The sequence below is a fragment of the Nycticebus coucang genome, chromosome 8 (genome assembly GCF_027406575.1).
Source record: "Nycticebus coucang isolate mNycCou1 chromosome 8, mNycCou1.pri, whole genome shotgun sequence".
NCBI lineage: Eukaryota > Metazoa > Chordata > Mammalia > Primates > Lorisidae > Nycticebus > Nycticebus coucang.
This window is the reverse complement of record NC_069787.1, coordinates 8,150,396-8,176,550: the sequence shown is the minus strand read 5'-3', so window position 1 is coordinate 8,176,550 and position 26,155 is coordinate 8,150,396. Positions and strand designations below refer to the sequence as shown.

At 40.1% G+C, this 26,155-nt stretch overlaps 1 protein-coding gene across 3 annotated transcripts in view; it reads left to right on the top strand.

The window, feature by feature from the left end:
* Positions 1–26,155, top strand: part of ATG7 (autophagy related 7) — a 273,640-nt gene that overhangs the window by 56,344 nt on the left and 191,141 nt on the right. For all 3 annotated transcript variants that reach the window (XM_053600407.1, XM_053600408.1, XM_053600406.1), the window contains exons 8-12: positions 3,578–3,666; positions 5,174–5,295; positions 8,946–9,036; positions 9,987–10,131; positions 13,401–13,559. In XM_053600407.1, coding sequence (XP_053456382.1) covers positions 3,578–3,666; positions 5,174–5,295; positions 8,946–9,036; positions 9,987–10,131; positions 13,401–13,559 — 606 coding nt within the window. The remainder of the gene's footprint in view (positions 1–3,577; positions 3,667–5,173; positions 5,296–8,945; positions 9,037–9,986; positions 10,132–13,400; positions 13,560–26,155) is intronic.

The window sequence follows — 26,155 nt, the reverse complement described above, 5'->3', positions numbered from 1 at the left end:
GAGATTTTTTTTTTTTTCCCCATCTATGAGACCACCTTCTCAAATGGCTCCCAAATTCAAGTCCATGGACTGGACCAGCTGCATCAGGATTACCTAGAAGCTTGATACAGATAAAGACATGGATGGCTGGGCTCACCACTGAAGATTCTGAGTCTGTCAATGATAATGTTGTTAGTAGCATTGTGTATGCGCAAGAACTTCTCATGTTCAGTATCAGCTCATTTAATCCTTGCTACAACTTGGTGAAATAGGTACTATTCTATCTCCCATGATTTTGATTTAAAAGCTGCTGCCGTAGGCTTCTCATTTAGCAAGAGGCTGCTGAGAGTAGTCTTGGTAAGCTCTATCTTTAAAGGTTTCCTGGGTGTTGATAATGTTTTATCTCCCTGTGGAAAAAGAAATATCAAGTAAATATACCCTGTATTTCCTGACTGATTAACCATAAATATGAACTTGTTTGTATGAAATGTGAATCTGTCTACATTTTAGACATGGAAATGCATCTGGACAGAAAAACCTTCAATTTTAGAAATATGAAAATGTCATATAACAGAAGGTAACAAATATTTTTAAGGAATGTCTTTGAAATAATCAATTACCTGATAATAGTGAAATTCATTTCAGAGATTTATTGAGCATACATGAAGACTGCTTAATTGTCCTTCCAAAGGAAATAGAGGCCTGGTATGGTGGCTCACACCTATAATCCCAGCACTCTGTAAGGCTGAGGTGAGGGGATTGCTTGAGCTCAGGAGTTTTAGACCAGTCTGAGCAAGAGTGAGACCCCCCCCTCTGGTAACAATAGAAAAACTAGCTTGGTGTTGTAGTGGGTACCTATGGTCCCAGCTACTCGGGAGGCTGAGGCAAGAGAATCGCTTGAGCCCAAGAGTTTGAGGTTGCTGTGAGCTATGAAGTGACAGCACTCTACCCCGGGTGACAGAGTAGGAGACTCTGTCTCAAAAAAATAAAATAAAAAAAAAGAGAAATAGAAAAATGTTTGGTACATCAATACAATGGAATGCCATTCAGCCCCTATACTCAGTGGTTGTAGAACAACATTTATTGACGTGGAAGAGCGTTTACAGCATAAGAGCTATAAAACATTTATAGCATGATCTCATTTTTGTTGAAAAGTTGCAGTAATTAAAATATATTTATGCAAAAAATAAAGTTATTGGTGGTTATACACCAAGATGTTAATGGTAGTTCTCTCTAGATGGTGGGTAGTCTTTTCTTTCTTTCTTTTTTTTTTTTTTAATCTGAATATGCTCCTGCTTTGTGGCTGACACTCACCAAGTATCATGGGGAGTAAGTGAAAGTATTGGGGCTGATTCCATCCTTACAGAACTAATCGGATGTAGATTAAACAAAAACATACCTTTTTATTTAACCCATGCTGTGCTTATAAAGGAAAGCTGTGCCTTAATTTATGTTTCTCTGCCAGCCTTCCTCCCTCTCCCCCAATTCCCATCCATCTCCTCCTCTCACTCATCCATCCATCCATTTATCCATTCTTCCTTTTTATCGTTCAACAAACATTCACTGAGTATCTGCTACATATTAATGTCTCTCACTAATACTCTCTGCTCCCTAGATGCTCACTGTCTTATTTTTTTAAATTTTGGAATAATTTTAGATTTATAGAAGATAATTGCAAAGATAGTGTAGAGAGTTCCCATCTCCCTTCACCCCATTTCGATTTTCTCTGATGTTATCGCCTTACATTACTACGGTACATTTGCCAAAACTGGGAAGCCAACATTAGCACATTACTATGAACTCTAAACTTTATTTGGATTTTCCCAGTACCATCCTCTTTCTGCTCCAGGATCCAATCCAGGGTGCTACACTGCACTTTATTGTCAGGTCTTAGTCTCTTGGTCTGTAGTAGTTTCTCAGACTTTCTTTAGTTTTGGTGATCTTGGCTGTGGGCAAGATCAGCTGCTCAGTTATTTTTTCACAAGGTCTCTTCCTTTAGGTTTATCTGATATGTTTTTGTGATCAGCCTGGGGTTATGGGTTTTTGGAAAGAATCCCACTGAGCGAAACACCCTTTTGCCACATCATATCCAGGGTACCTGATATCCACATGCCATTCTGATAATGTTAAATCCATCACTTGGTTTGCCAGGTTTCTCCACTATAAATTTACATTTTTTTCTCTGTAAGTGAGTCACTAAGTCCAGCTGTCCTCAGGAGGGGAAGGATTACCTTTCCTCCAGAAGAGAGCAGCGTCTATGTGTTCTGTTTAGAAATCTTGAAGGAATAATTGTCTGAATGTGAGGTCATTTTGTAAAAATATTAAAACTGACTTTTGGCCAACAGTTTGAAGGTATCTCCCCACCCCCTTTCGTAACTGAGCTAGCTGCTTGAGCAGACACATTCTGCAGAAACAGGAAGATTAGCTCAAAGCTGATAAAACTTGTGCCCTTCACCTTCACTCATTGATTCCATTATTTATATCAGTGTGGGCTCATAGATATTTGTTTTATGTTTTGGGTTATAATCAAGCACAACCTTGTTTTTTTGCTCCAGTTGTTTGCACCTTGGCCACTAAGAGCCTTGCAGGAGGCTCCCTGCTGTGGATGGTGTGGCCCCATTTGAGTACCTTCTTATTTTCTGGTACTGCAAAATGCCCCAGTCTCAGTTTACATTTTCCCTGCCTAAGGCCTGGGATTAGCAATGTGTCCTAGGAGCCCTTATTCCTTTTCTTGGGAATTGGTATTTAGAAATCAAGATGTGAGTGCAGGGCATACATTGTCTTTGAGAGGAAGGAGGTAGAAAAAGTGAAAAAAAGTTACGTGTAATCTACAAAGAGCTATGGTAGCCAGGAGGACAGAGTGGCTACTTTTTTTTATTATTATTTGGGATTCATGGAGGGTACAAAGAATTAGGTTACACTGATTGCATTCGTTAGGTACGGTCCCTCTTATAGTTGTGTCCCAGCCCCAAGAGCTGTGCCCTACACTATGACCCTCCACCCTCCTCCCCAGAGTGGCTACTTCTGCCAAAGGAAGTCTGCACTGAAGAAATGGTATTTTAAGTTGAGTAGAGTTTCTAGAGGGAGGTCAGGATTAGAGGGGAGGGGTGGAAAAAGGAGTGGAAGAAAGTTTATGTTAGCATAGTCAAGGGCAACTGTCTTTTTAATTTGATCTGACTATAGACTTAAAATGGTGATGTCCCTTCTTTAATTTTCTCATTAACATAGTCATTTTCACCTTTATTTCATTGTATTTCTTTAAAGGAAGATTTTTCTCTACATAAGCCCTGACCGTTGACTGTCCTCCCTCCTTCCCTGTCTCCCTTCTAGTCTTTTCTTCCTCCTAAATGTACCTAGTTCTTACTCTCAGCCAGGCACAGGGGGTGCGGGGAAGAATTGGACAGCTCCTTTCATCAAGAAGTTTTCTAGTCCAGTGTGAGATCCTTCTGCTGTCTTGGGTTCCTTCTAGGCCTTTACCAAGTGTGTAATTGTTAATTCTTTACAGAAAGCATATAGCGTGAAGAGGAAGTACGAGCAATGTCTGCATTGTGAATCTGATGTGATACTCGACTCACTCGAAAGTCTCTTCTGTTCACAGATAACAATTGGTGTATATGATCCCTGTAACTTAGCCCAGTACCCTGGATGGCCTTTGAGGAATGTTTTGGTCCTAGCAGCCCACAGATGGTATTTATAAGACTGTGTCTGTCTGTCTTTGTATGTTTTCAACAACGTGTCTGCCTCTGTCTGTATGTCTGTTTCCCCAAATGTATTTTTACATTTATAGCATGAAAACAAGATAACAAATTAATAAATCAGTCATAACCCAATTTTCAGACTAGTGAGCCCTTGGCCAGATCATACTGCTAAAGAGATTTTAGACGAGGGTAAGGTGAGGTCTTATCACTGAAATTCTGAAGCCCTCCTTTTCAGCTATCTGGTTTGCCTTCAGAGAGAATTTTCCTCTTATTACTGTCCTTCATTTTTTTTCTAACCCTAAAATATTAATAATTAAAACAGTGGGTATCTGAAAAGTCGATACATATTTTAAAAGATACTCAACATCATTAGTCATCAAAGAAATAGAATAAAAACCTCAGTGAGATGCTAATACATGTCTACCAAAAGGACTTAACAAACACGCCCATACCAAGTATTGTAAAAGGCGTGGAGCAACTGGAACTCTGCTGAAAAAATGTCTGGCAATCTACCAAAGTTAAAAATACCTACGGCTCAGCGATGTTATTATCAAGTATATTATGCATGGAAATGCCTATGTAAATACAAGCAAAACACATATATAAGAATGTGTATGCCAATGTTATTCTTAACCAAAATCTGGGAATAACCCACATGTCCTTCAATGATGAAATAAAGGATACGTTGTAGAGTGCCCCTTACAATGGAAGGCCGCGCTGCCACCAGTGTTAGTGAGCTACTGATGCTGTATCAACATGGGTAAACTTAAAAAATGCAATATTGAGTGAAGTAGCCAGACTCCAAAGAATACGTATTCTGTGATTTCATTTGTATAAAATTCAAAACAGGCAGAGGCAATGGACAGGCTTAGAAGTTAGAGTAGTTATTACTTTTGAAGAGGGTGGTTAATGACTGAGAGAAGTCGTGAGGCAGGCTCCTTTATATTTGGGATTTGTGTTTTCTTTCTCTGCTTTACTTACATAAAAATGTTTAAAATTATGAAGATAGATGAATTACAGATCTTTCCCTAGAGAGATACCTGTAATTAGCCAGGTGGGAAGTCTGTAGAGTGCAAACAGGATTCATAACTATTGATCTAACTGAGGTGCTGTTTCACAAGGAGAGAAAGGGAACCAGAAGAACCCTTGTCTTAAGGTTCTTTTTTAATGTCTTGTGAGCATTTTTTTCCTGTATTTAAAAGATTCATTTGTCTGAATTATTTATCTGCAATGTGATTGTTATATACAATTCACCTAGAATGAAATCACAGGCACTTCATTGTTCAGCCTCCTTCTAAATACTTGGAAGGAGGAAGCATAGGTGAATATGTTCAGAATCTCTCAAAAGTGAAGGCCATCCCCAGGGGTGTCAGAGAGGCATAATTACAGGGAATTGAAATCTCTCCAGCTTCTTTGCTGAAGCTCTTATGTGAGCTCTTTTTTTTCTTCCCTTAAAAAAAAAATTAAATAAATAAAAATCCCGGGTATGACAACAGGAGTAGCAGTTTCCAGTCTGTTGAAGTCCTCTGCTTCCGTGACCGCACCATGCAGGGGGCGAGAGACATTGCCCACAGCATCATCTTCGAAGTGAAGCTTCCAGAAATGGCATTTAGCCCAGGTAATTTGCCGGTCTTTGAGAATGCATATAATTATCATTTATCAAAAATGAATCAGGTTTCCTTTCCTTTCATTATTTCACAATGGCAGCAGAAGGGAGAGAAAAGTACAACTCCTCCTTCTTTGCCAGTGCGGACACCTCCTTTGAACAGAGGGCACACTCTGCTATTCAGACTGGAACAAAGGCAAAGATTGTCCCTAGGAAATTTCCTCCAGCCAGGTTTTTAGTTTTGATGATTCCCTCCCCCACACAGTTTTCACTTTTATTTTTGTTTAATACAAAATCTCTATTCCTGTCCATTTGTGGAGGATGAAGTATTAATGCACTTACGTATTTATTTATTGTGTACTTAAAGCTGTGTGGGATTCTATTCTCTATATAATAAAGTAGTCAGTAAAAGTGCCTTTTCTCCTTCCACATTTACTGTTTTCATTTGATCCTATGTGAAAGACATCAGCTATTAGTTTTGTAAATTGAGAAACTTAATCTGATAGACATTTTCTCTATAGAGATATATATGCGTGTATGTATGTGTATATATTTTTGCATGTGTACACATATGTATATTTCTGTATCTCACAGAGATAGAATACATACTCAAGTTTGACTAAAATAAGGATACTAATGGCCAACTCAAGAAATGTTCCTTATGAAGAATTTGTATCCTGTGTCAAAGACAAAGCACAATGTCTAGCATACCACACGTGCTTAAGAAATATTATTTTACGCTGATTACCCATCTCATGTGAAGATGGGTACTCTTATACCTCCTGCCGAGATAATCCCTCATGTCTGTATGACTTACATGCTCTCCAGGCAACTTTCACCTATGTTAGGTTGTTCCTGGAAACATCCCCATGGTTCCAAGGCATATTTCTTTCTTTAATCCATAGGGAGGGGAGGGGAGAGCAGGGATGGGGTTATCAAAATCTTTTCTGAGTTGTCTTTCCTGGAGTGCAAAAGTCAGAAGAATTCAGGATTGACTCAGGCGACGTTTCATCAGCAATTCTATGCTCTGGCACTTTATGTTTTAAACAGACTTCTAGGAAAGATTGACAGGATACTCTGCTTGATCAGTCAAAGGAGGAAGCTGTTTTTAGTTCAGAGCATTAAGAAATCCATTGCCTTTCTGCTGTCTTTAGATATTTGTATTGGATTTAGCACCCTCTTCTGGCACATTCTAAAATAGCATCTGTATATTGTCAGCTTACATGCCATACTTTGGTTTTATTAAACCATACGTAAAGATACTCTAGGGGAGTTAATTAAAAAGTGATGTGAGTTTGGTTTCGCCAGGCACCTTCCAGTGGTGCTCACTGAATCCTGCCGACCACCCTGCGGGGAGGTACTTTTCATTTTTACCATAAAGTCTCTGAGTTACTCTCACTTGCTGCTCTCTGTAGTAAGGCTAAATGCTTGACCCTGCTGATATTCAAATTTGGGACCCTCTATACATTTCCATTTGAAAATATTTTTCTATTGTGAATGCAGATTTTTTTTAGTTTAGGAAAGGCAAATGAACTTGTTTTTCATGTAAATTAATATTTTCCCTCTTAGCTGTAAATAAAATTTTACAATAAATAAAACTTTATGAAGAGTTATTTTATATCATAATGTGAGCTGAAGGTATCAGTATGGTAGTACTTTTGAGTATTTCTAAGATACCCCATAGGTACAATAGCATATGAAGTATTATTTTAAATATCCCTCTTTGGCTCCCTCTGGGTGCAGCCGCACCCACTCTCCATAGCTGGCACCCGGCAAACAGGAAGCAGCTAGTGCTGGGACTGGAAGGAGAGCCCCTCATTCAACTTCCCTCTAACCCTTCATGTGCTTCTCCTGGTTGGTGAGCTGTGGGAGAACGGCACCTGATTCTCCCCTAAAAAAATCCTCTCGTTAATTTGGGGTATATTATAGGGGGATTGCTTATATGGGAAGTATGGTAAATTAAGTGTTATTGTCAATATTTTTTCATTATTAGCCTTTTTGTTCTTTTTAAAGAGATGGGGGTCTTGTCGTGTTGTCTAGTCTGGCCTTGAGCTCCTGGACTCAGGTGATCCTCCTGACTTAGCCTTCTGAGTACGTGGGACTAGAGCCACGAGCCCAGTGGAGTTTTAGTTTGGAGCTCTTTTCATTTTAAATGGTATTTTTTTTCTGTCTTAGAATTTCTTATCTGTAACAGGAGAACTCCTAGGCTGGAGTTATTGATTATGGAGCTTCAGGCTGCAGTGAGCTGTGACGATGCCACTGTTCTCTAACGTGGGCAACAAAGCGAGACCCTGTCTCCGTAAAAATAAAGGGGTGGGGTAGGAGTATAGCCAAAGAAAACCAGTGTACAGTTACAAAAACACAGCAAAAACACAATCCACCTACTAAAAATACATCTTTAAGTCAAGGAGTTTGTGTCCCTTCAGAGACTGGTACTTAAGGCAGACATTGGAGGTGATGCTGGAAGGGTAAGTTGTTTCTGGGTGAATTCTCTGATTAGGAATTGAGGCTTTATTGTGAACTGAGAGATTCCGCGAGAAAGGGAGAACGAAAGAGGTCCTGAGATACAGGGCTGGAAGACAGTGGGCGGCCCATCCCACTGAGATCTATAAGGCTGTGGCACCACCAAGGACAGTAAGCCTTTCCTTAACGCGAGGAGGTAGCAGGAGTGGTACAGAGCAACTGAGATCTTTAAAAGATTTTTGTAATAATTGGATAGAGCAGCTTTCCCTGAACGTGTCCTGTGAGGTTTTAATTGGTGTTACAGAGTGATGGAGGAAGATAAGGAGAGCCATGTAAGTTTGGGAAATGTAAACCCAAACCAAATGAAGTGGTTTCTTTCTGCAGGCTGATTAGACCTTGTATCTCTCTCATGCGCAATGTGAATCTTCAGATTTGGGTGGTGGTGGGGACTGGATATAAAATATAGTTATAAATTAGAGGCATTTCTAAGTCAGGTTAGCCACAGGATCCTCGTCCGTTGAGAGCACTTCTGGAATTGTTGGAATTGGAGTTACAGAGGCTTCTATAGCAGGGATTAAAAGAGGGCTGTGGAGAATGGATAAGTCAGGGGAGGGGTAATTCAGAATAGATAAAGGTGACCTTAAAGGAGAGGGCAACTAACAGAGGGCCGCGGGCACCTTGGACTGCAGTCTGTGCACAGGTATTGAGAGGCTGAGCCAGAGGGACTTGGCAAGGATGGGGACAGGAGGGAGGCACTGAACTTAGAGGGTCAACTCGCCGTAGGAATGTCAAGGGAAAGTGTGCTGCAGTTACATCGGTTTGTCTTGCTTCGATAGAGAGCCCTCCACGGGGCGACACCTACTCCACGTGTCTTTTTGAGGGGCACCTTCCGGTAACATTGGAAACTGAGGCACCTTGGGCCAGAATTAAAGGCTGTTTCAGAAGCTCCTATACGCGCTATCCTCCAGTGTGGTGGTCTCTAAACAAGATTGCCAGTAGCTGAGGAAGATGAGGAAGCAGCTGTACACATAGACGGAAATGCAGGCCCTGGCACGGCTGTGGGAAAGAAGTGAGCTAAAAGCTTAACACTGTGGGCTGTCGTGAATGTTGACCATTTTTCAAGCAAGCTTACTGCTTGACTTGTTTGTTTTTTTTATTCTCCCTTCTTTCATTAAACTTAGTATTTTATTTGCCTTAAGATTGTCCTAAAGCAGTTGGATGGGAAAAGAACCAGAAAGGAGGCATGGGACCGAGGATGGTGAACCTCAGCGAGTGTATGGACCCTAAAAGGTATATTCGGGGAGCCACTTTCTCCAGGGGGACTATTCATACACCAGGTTCTGTCAGGCCAACACTGTGTTACATAATTCAGTTCAGGGCTGCCATTTATATTGACAGTAAGTGGTCTTCTGCCGTTTGCTACGTAACTCTTTAAGTTTGGATGTAGGAATTAGTATTGATGATAGATATCCTGAAGGGCACACAGTTCATCCGTTCTTCCCAGAAGTGTCCAACCTTTTTTCTTCCACACATTGGAAGAATAAGAGTTGTCTTGGGCCATGTAGTAAATACACAAATACTAATGCAAGTTGATGAGCCAAAGAAAAGACCCATGCATTCTTTTTGTGATATCTGACACCACAGATAAGCAAAACAGTCCTCAGATAATCTGCATGCAGCCGATGGGCCCCAGTTTGGACACCTCTGTTAGACACTTGCTCTTGCTTCAAGTTCAGACTTTCAGACTGGTATAAACCTGTAGCACCTTTTGGTTCTTTATTTGTTGCCCTGTAGCGTTGTCCTTTTGGCCCACATTGAAGGATGTTACAAGAAATATTTCATGGCAACCAGTTCTGTATTTGAGGGTGAATATTAAAGAGACATGGGAGAAATTTCTGTTTTCAGTACTAGGAAAAACTTTCCTTTCAATCAGCTGGTGTGTTTTTATTCATGGACACGCTGACCGTTAGAATCGGCCTTGCTCTTCTTCTTACCTTGGCTACTGGGAGCTCGGTGTCAAGTTTGTGGCCCACCGCTAGCAGCTGCAGGTGACTGCCGTGGTGTGAGTTCTGTGTGGGAACCTCTCTCCTCCTTGCTCACCCTGTTAAGCTTTATCTGCTTTTCCCTTTGGTCAAATTGCCTTATTGTTTACTTCATTTTCTCCCATAGCTACTGCATACCTGTATCTTTTGGGAGATAAATGAGTGAGTGACTGAATAAATAAATCTCTCATTTTCTAGATTGGCTGAGTCATCAGTGGATCTAAATCTCAAATTGATGTGTTGGAGATTGGTCCCTACTTTGGACTTGGACAAGGTTGTGTCCACCAAATGTCTGCTGCTTGGAGCTGGCACCTTGGGTTGTAATGTAGCCAGGACGTTAATGGTAAGTTTGTGGGGGCCAAGTGGCACCTTCGAAGCTGTGGCTTCACGTCTTGTTTCATTTTACACAACTGGCTTCCATCTCCCAGATTTCCCCTACCCTACTACTCTTCCTCCCTTTTTTCCTTTCTCAGTGTCTTTTTCATTATAAAAGAAATGTGTGCTTTTATTATAAGAGAGAAATAGAAAATCTTCTTCTAAATTCATCCTAAGTCCTACTTCCTAGAATTAAGCAGACTTTGTACATAAGTATGCAATCTGGATCTTTCCCAGAAGTGATGTTGGCATATTTAAATATAATCAATTTTCAGATTATTTTCCTTTTTTTTTTTTCCTATTAGAGACTCTATTAGATAACATCCTTACACTGGCATGTTTACATATCCATAGGATTATCTCTTTAGGAAAAAAGCCCTAGATGTAGTATTGCTATGTTAGAGAGATATAATAATTATTAAACAAGCACTAGAAGGAGATAAGTAGAAAAGTGATAGGAAAATGTGTGTCATCTTTCCTCCTTTATGATTTTTTTTCCTTTATGATTTTTATACTTTACAAATTTTCTATCATGGGTCTTCGCTGACTTTATAATTTTTGAAAATGTTAAGAAAGTGTAAGTACCTAATAATTCTAGAAGTTAGAAAGAGATAATAAAATAAATTACACAAAAGGAAGACGTTAATAAAGAAAAAAGTAGGTGTTAATGAATCTGAGAGCAAAACAAAATAAACAATTATAGGACTGATAAATAAATTTAGTATTTAGTAGTATTTAGTGCTCCAAAAAGGCTGACAAAATGACAAGTCTCCTTGGCAAAGCTGAATAAGAGAAAAAAGGAGAAAACACAAACATATATTAGGAATATGGAAAGATTTCTAAAAAGTGTAAATTTAAAAGATAAGAGAATACCAATGTATTTAATGTCAATTAAGTTTTAAAGTTAGATGAAATGCATTGTAAATACTTCACTATGAAGCAAACTTTTTTTTTTTTTTGACAGAGTCTGAAGCTATCGCCCTGGGTAGTGCGCCATGGCATCATCATAGCTCACAGCAACCTCCAAATCTTGGGCTTAAGTGATCCTCTTGCCTCAGTTTTTTCTATTTTTAGTAGAGATGAGGTCTTGCTTTTTTGCTCAGGCTGGTTTCGAACTTGTGAGCTTGAGCAGTCCACCCACCTTGGCCTTCCAGAGTGCTGGGATTACAGGCGTGAGCCACTGTACTCGGCCTAATGCAGACTTTTTTGGAGACAGGGTTTTGCTGTGTTACCCAGACTGGGCATGAACTGCTCTCTTTCCGCTTCAGTCCTATGAGTGCACACTACTGCATCTGGCTTCCTTATATGATAAAATACAGTTTACTGGAACATTTCCCTAATGGTTGGCATTAACATTTCCAATTTTTTACTATTATAAATTGTGTTACAAAGAACATCTTTGTGATTGCATCTTGGTCAGTATGCAGATTATTTCTTAGGATAAATTGCTGGAAGTAGGTCATAGGATATAAATATTTTTAAGATTCTAGAAACGAATTATCAAATTGCTTTCCAGACAAATGACACTAATTTAACACTGTTAACCAATAAGATGGTTTTTTCACTACCACATTGGCATCAGCATTCAGCATTTTAGTTTTCTATAATCTTTGTAGATTAGCCATTAATACTGTGTAGCATTCTAGGAAGCTGAAAGTTAAGTGCAAATACACCTGCGTGTAACTAACCTGAGGTGTGTTTGTAATGCGTCTGGCTTTCTCACCACTGTGCAGGCCCTTTCCAGACTGCTGCCTTTGCTGTCCACTCAGCAGTTGCTTTGAGGAATGTAAAACTGCTTCAGAAATAAATAGCCCCAAAGCAAGCACAAATGACTTGGACTTTCTATGCCTTTATTTCTTCCACGGTAGGTTGCTTAGCTTGTGCAAGTAACTTAATAAAACTGGATGGGTAGACCAGAAGGTTACTAGTCGTCTACAAACAGCCAGTCTAAACTGCGCTTACGAATGGTGGATCCCGATCTGTCGTTCTCAACCCTGAAAATGAATCTTGGATCCTGTTGACTGTCCCTCTAAAGCCAGCATTATAATTGAATCCTACAGTTCCTAATGGAAGGATATCGAGATAAGAATTCAATGTTAGCTCTGCAGCCAGTCCTGGCAGGACTTCTCTTAGGTTGCTGTGCTTACGTACTGGCAACTAAAGTACACCCACCTGCCCAACCCCACCCCCCCAAAAGTAGGCATCTTCATTTGGTTGCAACTCTGGGGACCGCGTTCATGCCTCATCGTTAATCACATGACCATAGGCAAGCCGGGAAAACAAAGTGGTTAGACTCAGGATTTTAGAGAGCCCATCCAACTTTAAAATTGTCTGTATAAAGCTTTATAATTGAAGTTTATGAAATCATGCAAACTATTTCTAAGAATGTAGAATTATTCCCTCAATTCTAGATTATTAATAAGGCTCTGCCTTTTAGAGAAATAGTACAGAATATTCTATAATATTGTACAGTGGGAAATAACTTCTAAGTCATTTTTCTGAGGAGTTAATTCAGGCTTTAATGAACTTCAAAAGTATTTATTATTTATACCTAATAACTACTTATTAACTTCCCTTATTCATTAAGGGAAATCAAAGACACTTAGGGGCTATTGCTAATCCTTTTAAAACAGCAACGTAGATAGTTTTGATGGGATTGACCTCCAAATCTTTCTCTGCTGCTTCTGTCAAAAATAATGAATTACTAGTCTGACCCACTTTTACATTTAAAAAAATCTCATTACTACAGGAAACCAGGCACTGAGTATATAATTATTTTGTTTTTTAAAGGAAGTTGATATCCTGTTTATCAAAAACTGAATTTCTACAATTCCACGTCTGAAGTTTCTTTTCTTTTTTTTTTCTTGTAGAGACAGAGTTTCACTTTATTGCCCTCGGTAGAGTGCTGTGGTGTCACACAGCTCACAGCAACCTCCAACTCCTAGGCTTAGGCGATTCTCCTGCCTCAGCCTCCCGAGTAGCTGGGACTACAGGCGCCCGCCACAACGCCTGGCTATTTTTTTGTTGCAGTTTGGCCGGGGCTGGGTTTGAACCCGCCACCCTCCGTATATGGGGCCGGCGCCCTGCTCACTGAGCCACAGGCGCCGCCCTCGTGTCTGAAGTTTCTTATATTTTGAGTTTCCCAGGCTGCCCCAAAGCAACACCTCTTTCATGATTTCACCAGATACGCTCCGTGAAATATTCATCAAAAACATACCATGATCTGTTCCCACACAGGGTTGGGGCGTCAGACACATCACATTTGTGGACAATGCCAAGATCTCCTACTCCAATCCTGTGAGGCAGCCTCTGTATGAGTTTGAAGATTGCCTAGGAGGCGGTAAGCCCAAGGCTCTGGCTGCAGCAGACCGGCTCCAGAAAATATTCCCGGGAGTGGTATGTTGATGCTTTGGGGGAACGTCAGAGAACTTTCTCCTATATTTTTAAATGTTTAAATCTTGGGAACGAGGCGCTGTGGTATTGGTGAAAGGGTCAGACATCTATCACTTCCTACCAGGCATTCTTCATGTGGTTGAGCCTCTGTTTCCTCATCTCAGAGATGGGGATTAAAAAACAGCAAAATTCTCATATGTCCTTGCAAAAATGAAATGAAGAATGTGTGAAGAAATGTTTTGTAAGTTGCAAAGCATTGTGTGAGTTTAAGTTGAGGAATCTGGGGGTAGGTATATGTGGGTAGGTATATTTTTACATTTTGCCTGATTCCAAAAGAATTTACAGTGGCTCATATCTAAGATATTACTTTTTTCTCCATTACTGGAACACTTTGTATTTAGTGTAGGTTTATGAAATTAAATTGAATGCAAGTCTTTGCAGAAAAAAGATTGTGCTGAAAGTGTAGCTTTTTGTTCCAGCTACTTTTTTTTTTTTTATTGTTGGGGATTCATTGAGGGTACAATAGGCCAGGTTACACTGATTGCAATTGTTAGGCAAAGTACCTCTTGCAATCATGTCTTGCCCCCATAAAGTGTGACACACACCAAGGCCCCACCCCCCTCCCTCCGTCCCTCTTTCTGTTTCCCCCCCCATAACCTTAATTGTCATTAATTGTCCTCATATCAAAATCGAGTAGATAGGATTCATGCTTCTCCATTCTTGTGATGCTTTACTAAGAATAATGTCTTCCACTTCCATCCAGGTTAATACGAAGGATGTAAAGTCCCCATTTTTTTTAAGAGCTGAATAGTATTCCATGGTATACATATACCACAGCTTGTTAATCCATTCCTGGGTTGGTGGGCATTTAGGCTGTTTCCACATTTTGGCGATTGTAAATTGAGCTACAATAAACAGTCTAGTACAAGTGTCCTTATGATAAAAGGATTTTTTTCCTTCTGGGTAGATGCCCAGTAATGGGATTACAGGATCAAATGGGAGGTCTAGCTTGAGTGCTTTGAGGTTTCTCCATACTTCCTTCCAGAAAGGTTGTACTAGTTTGCAGTCCCACCAGCAGTGTAACAGTGTTCCCTTCTCTCCACATCCACGCCAGCATCTGCAGTTTTGAGATTTTGTGATGTGGGCCATTCTCATTGGGGTTAGATGGTATCTCAGGTTTGTTTTGATTTGCATTTCTCTAATATATAGAGATGATGAACATTTTTTCATGTGTTTGTTAGCCATTCCCACTGGGGTTAGATGATATCTCAGGGTTGTTTTGATTCGCATTTCTCTAATATATAGAGATGATGAACATTTTTTCGTATGTTAGCCATTCGTCTGTCATCTTTAGAGAAGGTTCTATTCATGTCTCTTGCCCATTGATATATGGGATTGTTGGCTTTTTTCATGTGGATTAATTTGAGATCTCTATAGATCCTAGTTATCAAGCTTTTGTCTGATTGAAAATATGCAAATATCCTTTCCCATTGTGTAGGTTGTCTCTTTGCTTTGGTTATTGTCTCCTTAGCTGTACAGAAGCTTTTCAGTTTAATGAAGTCCCATTTGTTTATTTTTGTTGTTGCAATTGCCATGGCAGTCTTCTTCATGAAGTCTTTCCCCAGGCCAATAACTTCCAGTGTTTTTCCTATGCTTTCTTGGAGGATTTTTATTGTTTCATGCCTTAAATTTAAGTCCTTTATCCATCTTGAATCAATTTTTGTGAGTGGGGAAAGGTGTGGGTCCAGTTTCAGTCTTTTACATGTGGACATCCAGTTCTCCCAACACCATTTATTGAATAGGGAGTCTTTCCCCCAAGATATGTTCTTGTTTGGTTTATCGAAGATTAGGTGGTTGTAAGATGTTAGTTTCATTTCTTGGTTTTCAATTCGATTCCAAGTGTCTATGTCTCTATTTTTGTGCCAGTACCATGCTGTCTTGACCACTATGGCTTTGTAGTACAGACTAAAATCTGGTATGCTGATGCCCCCAGCTTTATTTTTATTACTAAGAACTGCTTTAGCTATACGGGGTTTTTTTCTGGTTCCATACAAAACGCAGAATCATTTTTTCCAAATCTTGAAAGTACGATGTTGGTGTTTTGTTCTTTTTTTTTTTTTTTTTTTTTTTGGTAGAAACAGAGTTTCACTTTATGGCCCTGTAGAGTGCCGTGGCCTCACACAGCTCACAGCAACCTCCAAATCCTGGACTTAAGCAATTCTCTTGCCTTAGCCTCCAAGTAGCTGGGACTACAGGTGCCCGCCACAACGCCTGGCTATTTTTTGGTTGCAGTTTGGCCGGGGCTGGGTTTGAACCCATCACCCTCAGTATATGGGGCCAGTGCCCTACCGACTGAGGCACAGGCACCGCCCACGATGTTGGTATTTTGATAGGAATGGCATTGAATAGGTAGATTGCTTTGGGAAATATAAACATTTTAACAATGTTGATTCTTCCCATCCATGAACATGGTATGTTCTTCCATTTGTTAATGTCCTCTGCTATTTCCTTTCTGAGGATTTCATAATTTTCTTTATAGATTTCATAATTTTCTCCTTCGTTAGGTATATTCCTAGGTATTTCATTTTCTTTGAAACTATGGTGAAGGGAGTTGTGTCCTTAATTAGCTTCTCATCTTGACTGTTATTGGCGTATACAAAGGCTACTGACTTGTGGACATTGATTTTATATCCTGAAACATTACTGTATTTTTTGATGACTTCTAGGAGTCTTGTGGTTGGGTCTTTGGGGTTCTCTAAGTATAAGATCATGTCGTCAGCAAAGAGGGAGAGTTTGACCTCCTCTGCTCCCATTTGGATTCCCTTTATTTCCTTGTCTTGCCTAATAGTATTGGCTAGAAATTCCAGCACTATGTTGAATAGTAAAGGTGACAGAGGACAACCTTGTCTGGTTCCCGTTTTAAGAGGAAAAGCTTTCAGTTTTACTCCATTCGGTAAAATATTAGCTGTGGGTTTGTCATAGATAGCTTCAATCGGTTTTAAAAATGTGCCACCTATGCCTGTACTCTTCAGTGTTCTAATTAGAAAAGGATGCTGGATTTTATCAAATGCCTTTTCTGCGTCTATTGAGAGGATCATATGATCTTTATTTTTGCCTCTGTTAATATGGTGGATAACATTTATGGACTTGCGTATTTTTTTTTTTTTTTTGTAGAGACAGAGTCTCACTGTATGGCCCTCGGTAGAGTGCCGTGGCCTCACACAGCTCACAGCAACCTCCAACTCCTGGGCTTAGGCGATTCTCTTGCCTCAGCCTCCCGAGTAGCTGGGACTACAGGCGCCCACCACAACGCCCGGCTATGGACTTGCGAATGTTAAACCAGCCTTGCATCCCTGGGATGAAGCCTACTTGATCATGATGAATGACTTTTTTTTTTTTTTTTTTTTTATTTTGGCCGGGGCTAGGTTTGAACCCGCCACCTCCGGCATATGGGACCGGCGCCCTACTCCTTGAGCCACAGGCGCCGCCCTGATGAATGACTTTTTTGATGATAAGCTGTAATCTATTGGCTAGGATTTTGTTGAGAATTTTTGCATCTATATTCATGAGTGAGATTGGTCTGAAATTCTCCTTTTTTGGGGTCTTTTCCTGGTTTTGGTATCAGGGTGATGTTTGCTTCATGGAATGTATTGGGGAAGATTCCTTCTTCCTCAATTTTTTGGAATAATTTCTGCAGTACAGGAATAAGCTCTTCTTTGAAGGTTTGATAGAATTCTGGAGTGAAGCCATCTGGACCAGGGCATTTTTTGGTTGGAAGATTTTTTATTGTTTCTTTAATCTCAGTGCTTGAAATTGGTCTGGTCAGGAGCTCTATTTCTTCCTGGCTAAGTCTAGGGGGAGGGTGTGATTCCAAATATTGATCCATTTCCTTCACATTGTCAAATTTCTGGGCATAGAGTTTCTGGTAGTATTCAGAGATGATCTCTTGTATCTCTGTGGGATCAGTTGTTATTTCCCCTTTATCATTTCTGAGTGAGGTTACTAGAGATTTTACTTTTCTATTTCTCGTTAGTCTGGCCAATGGTTTATCTATTTTATGTATTTATTTATTTATTATTATTTTTTTTTTTTGTAGAGACAGAGTCTCACTTTATGGCCCTCGGTAGAGTGCCGTGGCCTCACACAGCTCACAGCAACCTCCAACTCCTGGGCTGAAGCGATTCTCTTGCCTCAGCCTCCCGAGTAGCTGGGACCACAGGCGCCCACCACAACGCCCAGCTATTTTTTGGTTGGAGTTTAGCTGGGGCTGGGTTCGAACCCGCCACCCTCAGTATATGGGGCCGGCACCTTACGGACTGAGCCACAGGTGCCGCCCTATTTTATTTATTTTTTCAAAAAACCAACTCCTTGATTCATTAATTTTCTGAATGATTCTTTTGTTTTCAATTTCATTGATCTCTGATTTGATTTTGGATATTTCTTTTCTTCTACTGAGTTTAGGCTTAGATTGTTCTTCTTTTTCCAAATCCATAAGGTGGCTTGTGAGATTGTTGATGGGCTCTCTTTCTGTTTTTCGAATGTAGGCATCTAAAGCGATAAATTTTCCTCTCAAAACTGCTTTTTGCAGTATCCCACAGGTTTTGGTAGCTTGTGTCTTCATTGTTGTTATGCTCAAGGAAGTTAATGATTTCCTGTTTTATTTCTTCCTGCACCCATCTGTTATTCAACAGAAGATTATTTAATTTCCATGCCTTCGTGTGGGGTCGAGCGTTTTTGTTAGAGTTGAGTTCCACCTTTAGTGCCTTATGGTCTGAGAAGATACAAGGTAAAATTTTAATTCTTTTGATTCTGTTGATATTTGTTTTGTGTCCCAGGGTATGATCAATTTTGGAGAATGTTCCATGGGGTGATGAGAAGAATGTATATTCTTTATCTTTGGGATGGAGTGTTCTATATGCATCTATCAAGCACAGTTGGTCTAGGGTCTCATTTAAATCTCTCATATCTTTGTTTAATTTCTGTTTAGAGGATCTGTCCAGCTCTGTAAGAGGAGTGTTAAAGTCCCCTGTTATTATGGTATTATCAGATATCATATTGCTCAGACTGAGTAAGATCTGTTTTAAGAATCTGGAAGCATTTAAATTGGGTGCATAAATATTAGAATTGAAACTTCTTCTTGTATTTTTCCCTTGACCAATATAAAGTGACCATCTTTGTCTGTTTTGACTTTAGTTGCTTTAAATCCACATGAATCTGAAAATAAGATTGCAACTCATCTTTTCTTCTGAATTCCATTTGCCTAAAAAATTATCTTCCAACCCTTGACTCGGAGTTTTTATTTGTCTTTTGAAGCCAGGTGTGTTTCTTGCAGACAGCAAATGGATGGCTTGTGTTTTTTAATCCAGTCAGCCAATCTATGACTCTTCAGTGGGGAATTCAAGCCATTCACATTTATTGAGATAATTGATAAGTGTGGTAGTATTCTATTCATCTTATTTTGTGAGAGTCCATTGCTTAGTTTTATCTTTTGCATCAGTGTAGAGGTTAGGTTCTGTCCTTTAATTTCTGAGTTCTTACTTTGCTGCTGATCCATTGTGGTGGTCAGTGTGCAGAACAGGTTGAAGTATTTCCTGTAGAGCTGGTCTTGTTGTGGCGAATTTCCTCAATGTTTGTATATCCGTAAATGATTTGATTTCTCCGTCAATTTTAAAGCTTAGCTTAGCAGGGTACAGAATTCTGGGCTGGAAATTGTTCTGTTTAAGTAGATTAAAGGTAGATGACCATTGTCTTCTTGCTTGGAAAGTTTCATTAGAGAAGTCTGCAGTCACTCTGATGGATTTGCCCCTGTAGGTCAACTGGTGCTTACTCCTGGCAGCTTGCAGAATCGTTTCTTTTGTCTTGACTTTGGACAGGTTCATCACAATGTGTCTTGGAGAAGCTCGGTTAGAGTTGAGGCGACCTGGGGTCCGATATCCCTCTGAAAGCAGTGTGTCAGAATCTTTGGTGATATTTGGGAAATTTTCTTTTATAATATTCTCTCTTATGGCTTCCATTCCTCTGGGGCACTCTTCTTCCCCTTCTGGGATTCCTATAACTCATATGTTGGAACGCTTCATAAAGTCCCATAATTCTGACAGTGAACATTCTGCTTTCTCTCTCTTCTTTTCTGCCTCTTTTACTATCTGAGTTATCTCAAGAACTTTGTCTTCTACCTCTGAAATTCTTTCTTCTGCATGGTCTAACCTGTTGCTGATACTTTCCATTGCATCTTTAAGTTCCTTAATTGACTGTTTCAGTTCCTTCAGCTCTGCTATATCCTTTCTATATTCTTCATATCGTTCATCTCTTATTTGATTCTGTTTTTGGATTTCCTTTTGGTTATATTCCACTTTATTAGCAGTTTCCTTTATTGTTTCCATCATGTGTGTTCTAAATTCCCTTTCTAAAGAAATTCTTAACATTTCTTTATAGGTGTAATCCTCTGCAGTAGCTACCTCATGGTCCCTTGGCGGGGTTGTTCTGGACTGGTTCTTCATGTTGCCTGGAGTTTTCTGATGATTCTTCCTCATGAGTGATTTCTTTTATCTGTTTCCTTGCCCTAATTTTTCTTTCACTTCCTCTTGCTCTTTAAGTTCTCGTGCCTGTGGAAGTTGCCAGCGGGTTTAGACCGATTGAACACATGTGACCACTTGCCGGTTTTCCACTGTTTTAGTCCTCCTCTTGGGGTCCAGGAGTCTCTCGCTGACTCCCTGTATCCTCACAAGGATAATTATAGGCAGATCCCACCAGCCAGAGATGCTTGGAGTCCTATCTCCCCAGACTCATGGTGCCCAGATGCAAGGAAGCTGTTACTCGGCCGCCATCTTGCTCTCTCTCACCAATTTTTTTTTTTTTTAATGAATGGGGGGCAGCACCTGTGGCTCAAAGGAGTAGGGTACTGGCCCCATATGCCAGAGGTGGCAGGTTCAAGCCCAGCCCTGGCCAAAAACTGTAGTCCCAGCTACTGAAGGCAGGAGGATCGCTGGAGCAGTTATGCCGACTAGAAGTCCAAGATCAAGGCACAAGCAGATTTGGTATCTGATGAGAACCCTGATTCTGCTTCCAAGATGAAACCTAGTTGCTCTGTCCTCAAATGGCAGAAGGTAGAAAAGCAAAAGGCAGAAAGGCTAGCTAGTTCCCTCTAGGCTTTTTTTTTTTTTTTTTTTTTTTGAGACAGAGTCTCACTTTGTCATCCTAGGTAGAGTGCCATAGGGTCACAGCTCACAGCGACCTCAAAATCTGGGGCTCAAGCAATTCTCTTTGCTCAGCCTCCCAAGTAGCTGGGACTAAGGTGCCTGGCTAGCTTTTCTATTTTTACCAGAGATGAGGTCTTGCTCTTGCTCAGGCTGGTCTCAAACTCCTGGCAGCTACTTATTTTTGAGTTGCATCATTTACTGTAGAAACACAAGATTACAAGAGAAAAGTCATTTAGCTCATTTGATTCAACATCTTGAGAGTTTTTTCCTCAGGTCAACTGGCAGAGAAGATTCTGCATCTTGAATGCTTAATCAGTTTATCTGACAGGAGTCAGATCAGGTGTCCCCGAAGCATCTGCTTAAGCTTAAAATGCCAGAAGAGGCTTTCAGCCCTCGCCAAAAAAGAAAAAAAGACCGCTTTCTCAAAGTTTCACTCTTTAGCCACTTATTATTAAATTCCTTCATTTTATTATTCATTCATTCATTCATTCATTCATTTATTTTTGTGAGACAGAATCTCACTCTGTTGCCCAGGCTAGAGTGCTGTAGTGTCAGCCTGTCTCACAGGAGACTCCTCAGTTCAAGTTTTCCTCCTGCCTCAGCCTTCCACGTAGCTGGGACTACAGGTGCCCACCACAATGCCTGGCCAAGTTTTCTATTTTTAGTAGAGGTGGGGGGGCTCTCTTTTGCTCAGGCTGTTCTCAAACTCCTGAGCTCAATCTACCTGCCTTGGCCTCTCAACGTGTTAGGATCATTGATGTGAGTCACCATGCCTGGCCATTCCTTCATTTTAGAAAGCTTTGCTTTGAAAGCAATGTTAAAAGTTTTGTCCATTTCGAGGGCAGCGCCTGTGGCTCAGTGAGTAGGGCGCCGGCCCCATATGCCGAGGGTGGCGGGTTCAAACCCAGCCCCGGCCAATCTGCAACAAAAAATAGCCAGGCGTTGTGGCGGGCACCTGTAGTCCCAGCTGCTCGGGAGGCTGAGGCAAGAGAATCGCGTAAGCCCAAGAGTAGAGGTTGCTGTGAGCCGTGTGACGCCACGGCACTCTATCTGAGGGCGGTACAGTGAGACTCTGTCTCTACAAAAAAAAAAAAAAAGTTTTGTCCATTTTACCCATGTCCCTGAGGAACATTGGGTTTAATTGATTTGGTTTAATTCAAAAGTGTTGATAAGTACCCGCTATATACCCAGCTATGTGCTGAATGCCAAAAGGACTAAGAATAAATTGCAACCCTGTCACTGAGAAGGCATATTAGTTAGGTTTCTGCGGCAAAAATATTGTATGTTGCACAATCCCCAAATCTTAATGGCTTCCAGTTGCAAACATTTATTTCTTTCTCACTGGTATGCAGATTGGGTATGGATCAACTTCTGGGGCTAGACTGAATTCTAGATGTTGAATCAAGTTCTGATCTACTATATATGTTATTATTTCAAAATCCAGGGTAAAGGAAAAGCAGTCATCTGGGTCCTATGCTTGTTATGGTAGACCGTATAAACTTTAAAGGATTGGTGATTATTGAAGTTAGGGTCTCGGCTCAACACTGGTGCAGTGCAGGGTCTTCCATGTCTATTGCCAAAGCAAGTCTCAGGCTGAACCCAGAGTCATGGATTGGTTAGTATACTCTGCCTTCCTAGTGTGAGATCCTGCAAAGTCATGTTGCAAAGGGTGTGGATCATAATTCTATTAGAGGGAGGAAGTGCAGAGTTAGGAAGAATAATTCAGTTTGTCACTGGAGAATATTATGAACGCTCAAGGCCCAGACAGACTGGGCTTTGAATCTCAGCTTTGCCACTTACTAGTTATCTGAAATTTTTGCTAATTGAAATCCTAGCCATTGTCAATGACCCAATACAATTCCTTCTATTTATTCGTTTAGTTATTCTATTACATACTCCACAGATAATTTACTTAAGGCCTACTGTGGGCCAGGGACAGGGGATCTCCGCTCCCTCTTCCCTGAGTGGAACTCATAGTCTAGTGGAGGAGATGGTCATTAACAAATAATTTCACAAATAATTATAATTGTAATAAGTGCATGTGACAGGAGCTTAGTTGCCGTGAGAATGTATAACAAGAAGACCTAACCAAAACTTGTGGTGAGGGTGGGATCAGGGAAGACTTCTTGAAGAAACAAAACCTTCAAGAATGAAGGGGAGTTAGCTAGACTAAAGGTAGATTTTAGTTTTTGTTCTCATATATACTTGACCCAAACTAACTATATTCTGCTCCAGGCCTCAAGTGACTCAAGTTCGTAAGAAAATCTTTATTCTTTTTTGTTTTTTTTTAATATTTTTTTTTTTTATTGTTGGGGATTCATTGAGGGTACAATAAGCCAGGTTACACTGATTGCAATTGTTAGGTAAAGTCCCTCTTGCAATCATGTCTTGCCCCCATAAAGTGTGACACACACCAAGGCCCCACCCACCTCCCTCCTTCCCTCTTTCTGTTTCCCCCCCATAACCATAATTGTCATTAATTGTTCTCATATCAAAATTGAGTACATAGGATTCATGCTTCTCCATTCCTGTGATGCTTTACTAAGAATAATGTCTTCCACTTCCATCCAGGTTAATACGAAGGATGTAAAGTCTCCATTTTTTTTTATGGCTGAATAGTATTCCATGGTATACATATACCACAGCTTGTTAATCCATTCCTGGGTTGGTGGGCATTTAGGCTGTTTCCACATTTTGGCGATTGTAAATTGAGCTGCAATAAACAGTCTAGTACAAGTGTCCTTATGATAAAAGGATTTCTTTCCTTCTGGGTAGATGCCCAGTAATGGGATTGCAGGATCAAATGGGAGGTCTAGCTTGAGTGCTTTGAGGTTTCTCCATACTTCCTTCCAGAAAGGTTGTACTAGTTTGCAGTCCCACCAGCAGTGTAAAAGTGTTCCCTTCTCTCCACATCCACGCCAGCATCTGCAGTTTTGAGATTTTGTGATGTGGGCCATTCTCACTGGGGTTAGATGATATCTCAGGGTTGTTTTGATTTGCATTTCTCTAATATATAGAGATGATGAACATTTTTTCATGTGTTTGTTAGCCATTCGTCTGTCGTCTTTAGAGAAAGTTCTATTCATGTCTCTTGCCCATTGATATAAGGGATTGTTGGCTTTTTTCATGTGGATTAATTTGAGTTCTCTATAGATCCTAGTTATCAAGCTTTTGTCTGATTGAAAATATGCAAATATCCTTTCCCATTGTGTAGGTTGTCTCTTTGCTTTGGTTATTGTCTCCTTAGCTGTACAGAAGCTTTTCAGTTTAATGAAGTCCCATTTGTTTATTTTTGTTGTTGTTGCAATTGGCATGGCAGTCTTCTTCTTGAAGTCTTTCCCCAGGCCAATATCTTCCAGTGTTTTTCCTATGCTTTCTTTGAGGATTTTTATTGTTTCATGCCTTAAATTTAAGTCCTTTATCCATCTTGAATCAATTTTTGTGAGTGGGGAAAGGTGTGGGTCCAGTTTCAGTCTTTTACATGTAGACATCCAGTTCTCCCAACACCATTTATTGAATAGGGAGTCTTTCCCCCAAGGTATGTTCTTGTTTGGTTTATCAAAGATAAGGTGGTTGTAAAATGTTAGTTTCATTTCTTGGTTTTCAATTCGATTCCAAGTGTCTGTGTCTCTGTTTTTGTGCCAGTACCATGCTGTCTTGAGCACTATGGCTTTGTAGTACAGACTAAAATCTGGTATGCTGATGCCCCTAGCTTTATTTTTGTTACAGAGAACTGCCTTAGCTATACGGGTTTTTTTCCGGTTCCATACAAAACGCAGAATCATTTTTTCCAAATCTTGAAAGTACGATGTTGGTATTTTGATAGGAATGGCATTGAATAGGTAGATTGCTTTGGGAAGTATAGACATTTTAACAATGTTGATTCTTCCCATCCATGAGCATGGTATGTTCTTCCATTTGTTAATATCCTCTGCTATTTCCTTTCTGAGGATTTCATAGTTTTCTTTATAGAGGTCCTTCACCTGCTTCGTTAGGTATATTCCTAGGTATTTCATTTTCTTTGAGACTATGGTGAAGGGAGTTATGTCCTTAATTAGCTTCTCATCTTGACTGTTATTGGTGTACACAAAGGCCACTGACTTGTGGACATTGATTTTATATCCTGAAACATTACTGTATTTTTTGATGACTTCTAGGAGTCTTGTGGTTGGGTCTTTGGGGTTCTCTAAGTATAAGATCATGTTGTCAGCAAAGAGGGAGAGTTTGACCTCCTCTGCTCCCATTTGGATTCCCTTTATTTCCTTGTCTTGCCTAATTGTATTGGCTAGAACTTCCAGCACTACGTTGAATAGTAAAGGTGACAGAGGACAACCTTGTCTGGTTCCAGTTCTAAGAGGAAAAGCTTTCAGTTTTACTCCATTCAGTAAAATATTGGCTGTGGGTTTGTCATAGATAGCTTCAATCAGTTTTAGAAGTGTGCCACCTGTGCCTATACTCTTCAGTGTTCTAATTAGAAAAGGATGCTGGATTTTATCAAATGCTTTTTCTGCATCTATTGAGAGGATCATGTGATCTTTATTTTTGCCTCTGTTAATATGGTGGATAACGTTTATAGACTTGCGTATGTTAAACCAGCCTTGAATCCCTGGGATGAAGCCTACTTGATCATGATGAATGACTTTTTTGATGATAAGCTGTAATCTATTGGCTAGGATTTTGTTGAGAATTTTCGCGTCTATGTTCATGAGTGAGATTGGTCTGAAATTCTCCTTTTTGTTTGGGTCTTTTCCTGGTTTTGGTATCAGGGTGATGTTTGCTTCATAGAATGTGTTGGGGAAGATTCCTTCTTCCTCAGTTTTTTGGAATAATTTCTGCAGTACAGGAATAAGCTCTTCCTTGAAGGTTTGATAGAATTCTGGAGTGAAGCCATCTGGACCAGGGCATTTTTTGGTTGGAAGCTTTTTTATTGTTTCTTTGATCTCAGTGCTTGAAATTGGTCTGTTCAGGAGCTCTATTTCTTCCTGGCTGAGTCTAGGGAGAGGGTGTGATTCCAACTATTGATCCATTTCTTTCACATTGTCAAATTTCTGGGCATAGAGTTTCTGGTAGTATTCAGAGATGATCTCTTGTATCTCTGTGGGATCAGTTGTTATTTCCCCTTTATCATTTCTGATTGAGGTTACTAGAGATTTTACTTTTCTATTCCTTGTTAGTCTGGCCAATGGTTTATCTATTTTATTAATTTTTTCAAAAAACCAACTCCTTGTTTCATTAATTTTCTGACTGATTCTTTTGCTTTCAATTTCATTGATCTCTGATTTGATTTTGGATATGTCTTTTCTTCTACTGAGTTTAGGCTTAGATTGTTCTTCTTTTTCTAAATCCATAAGATGGCTTGTGAGATTGTTGATGTGCTCTCTTTCTGTTTTTCAAATGTAGGCA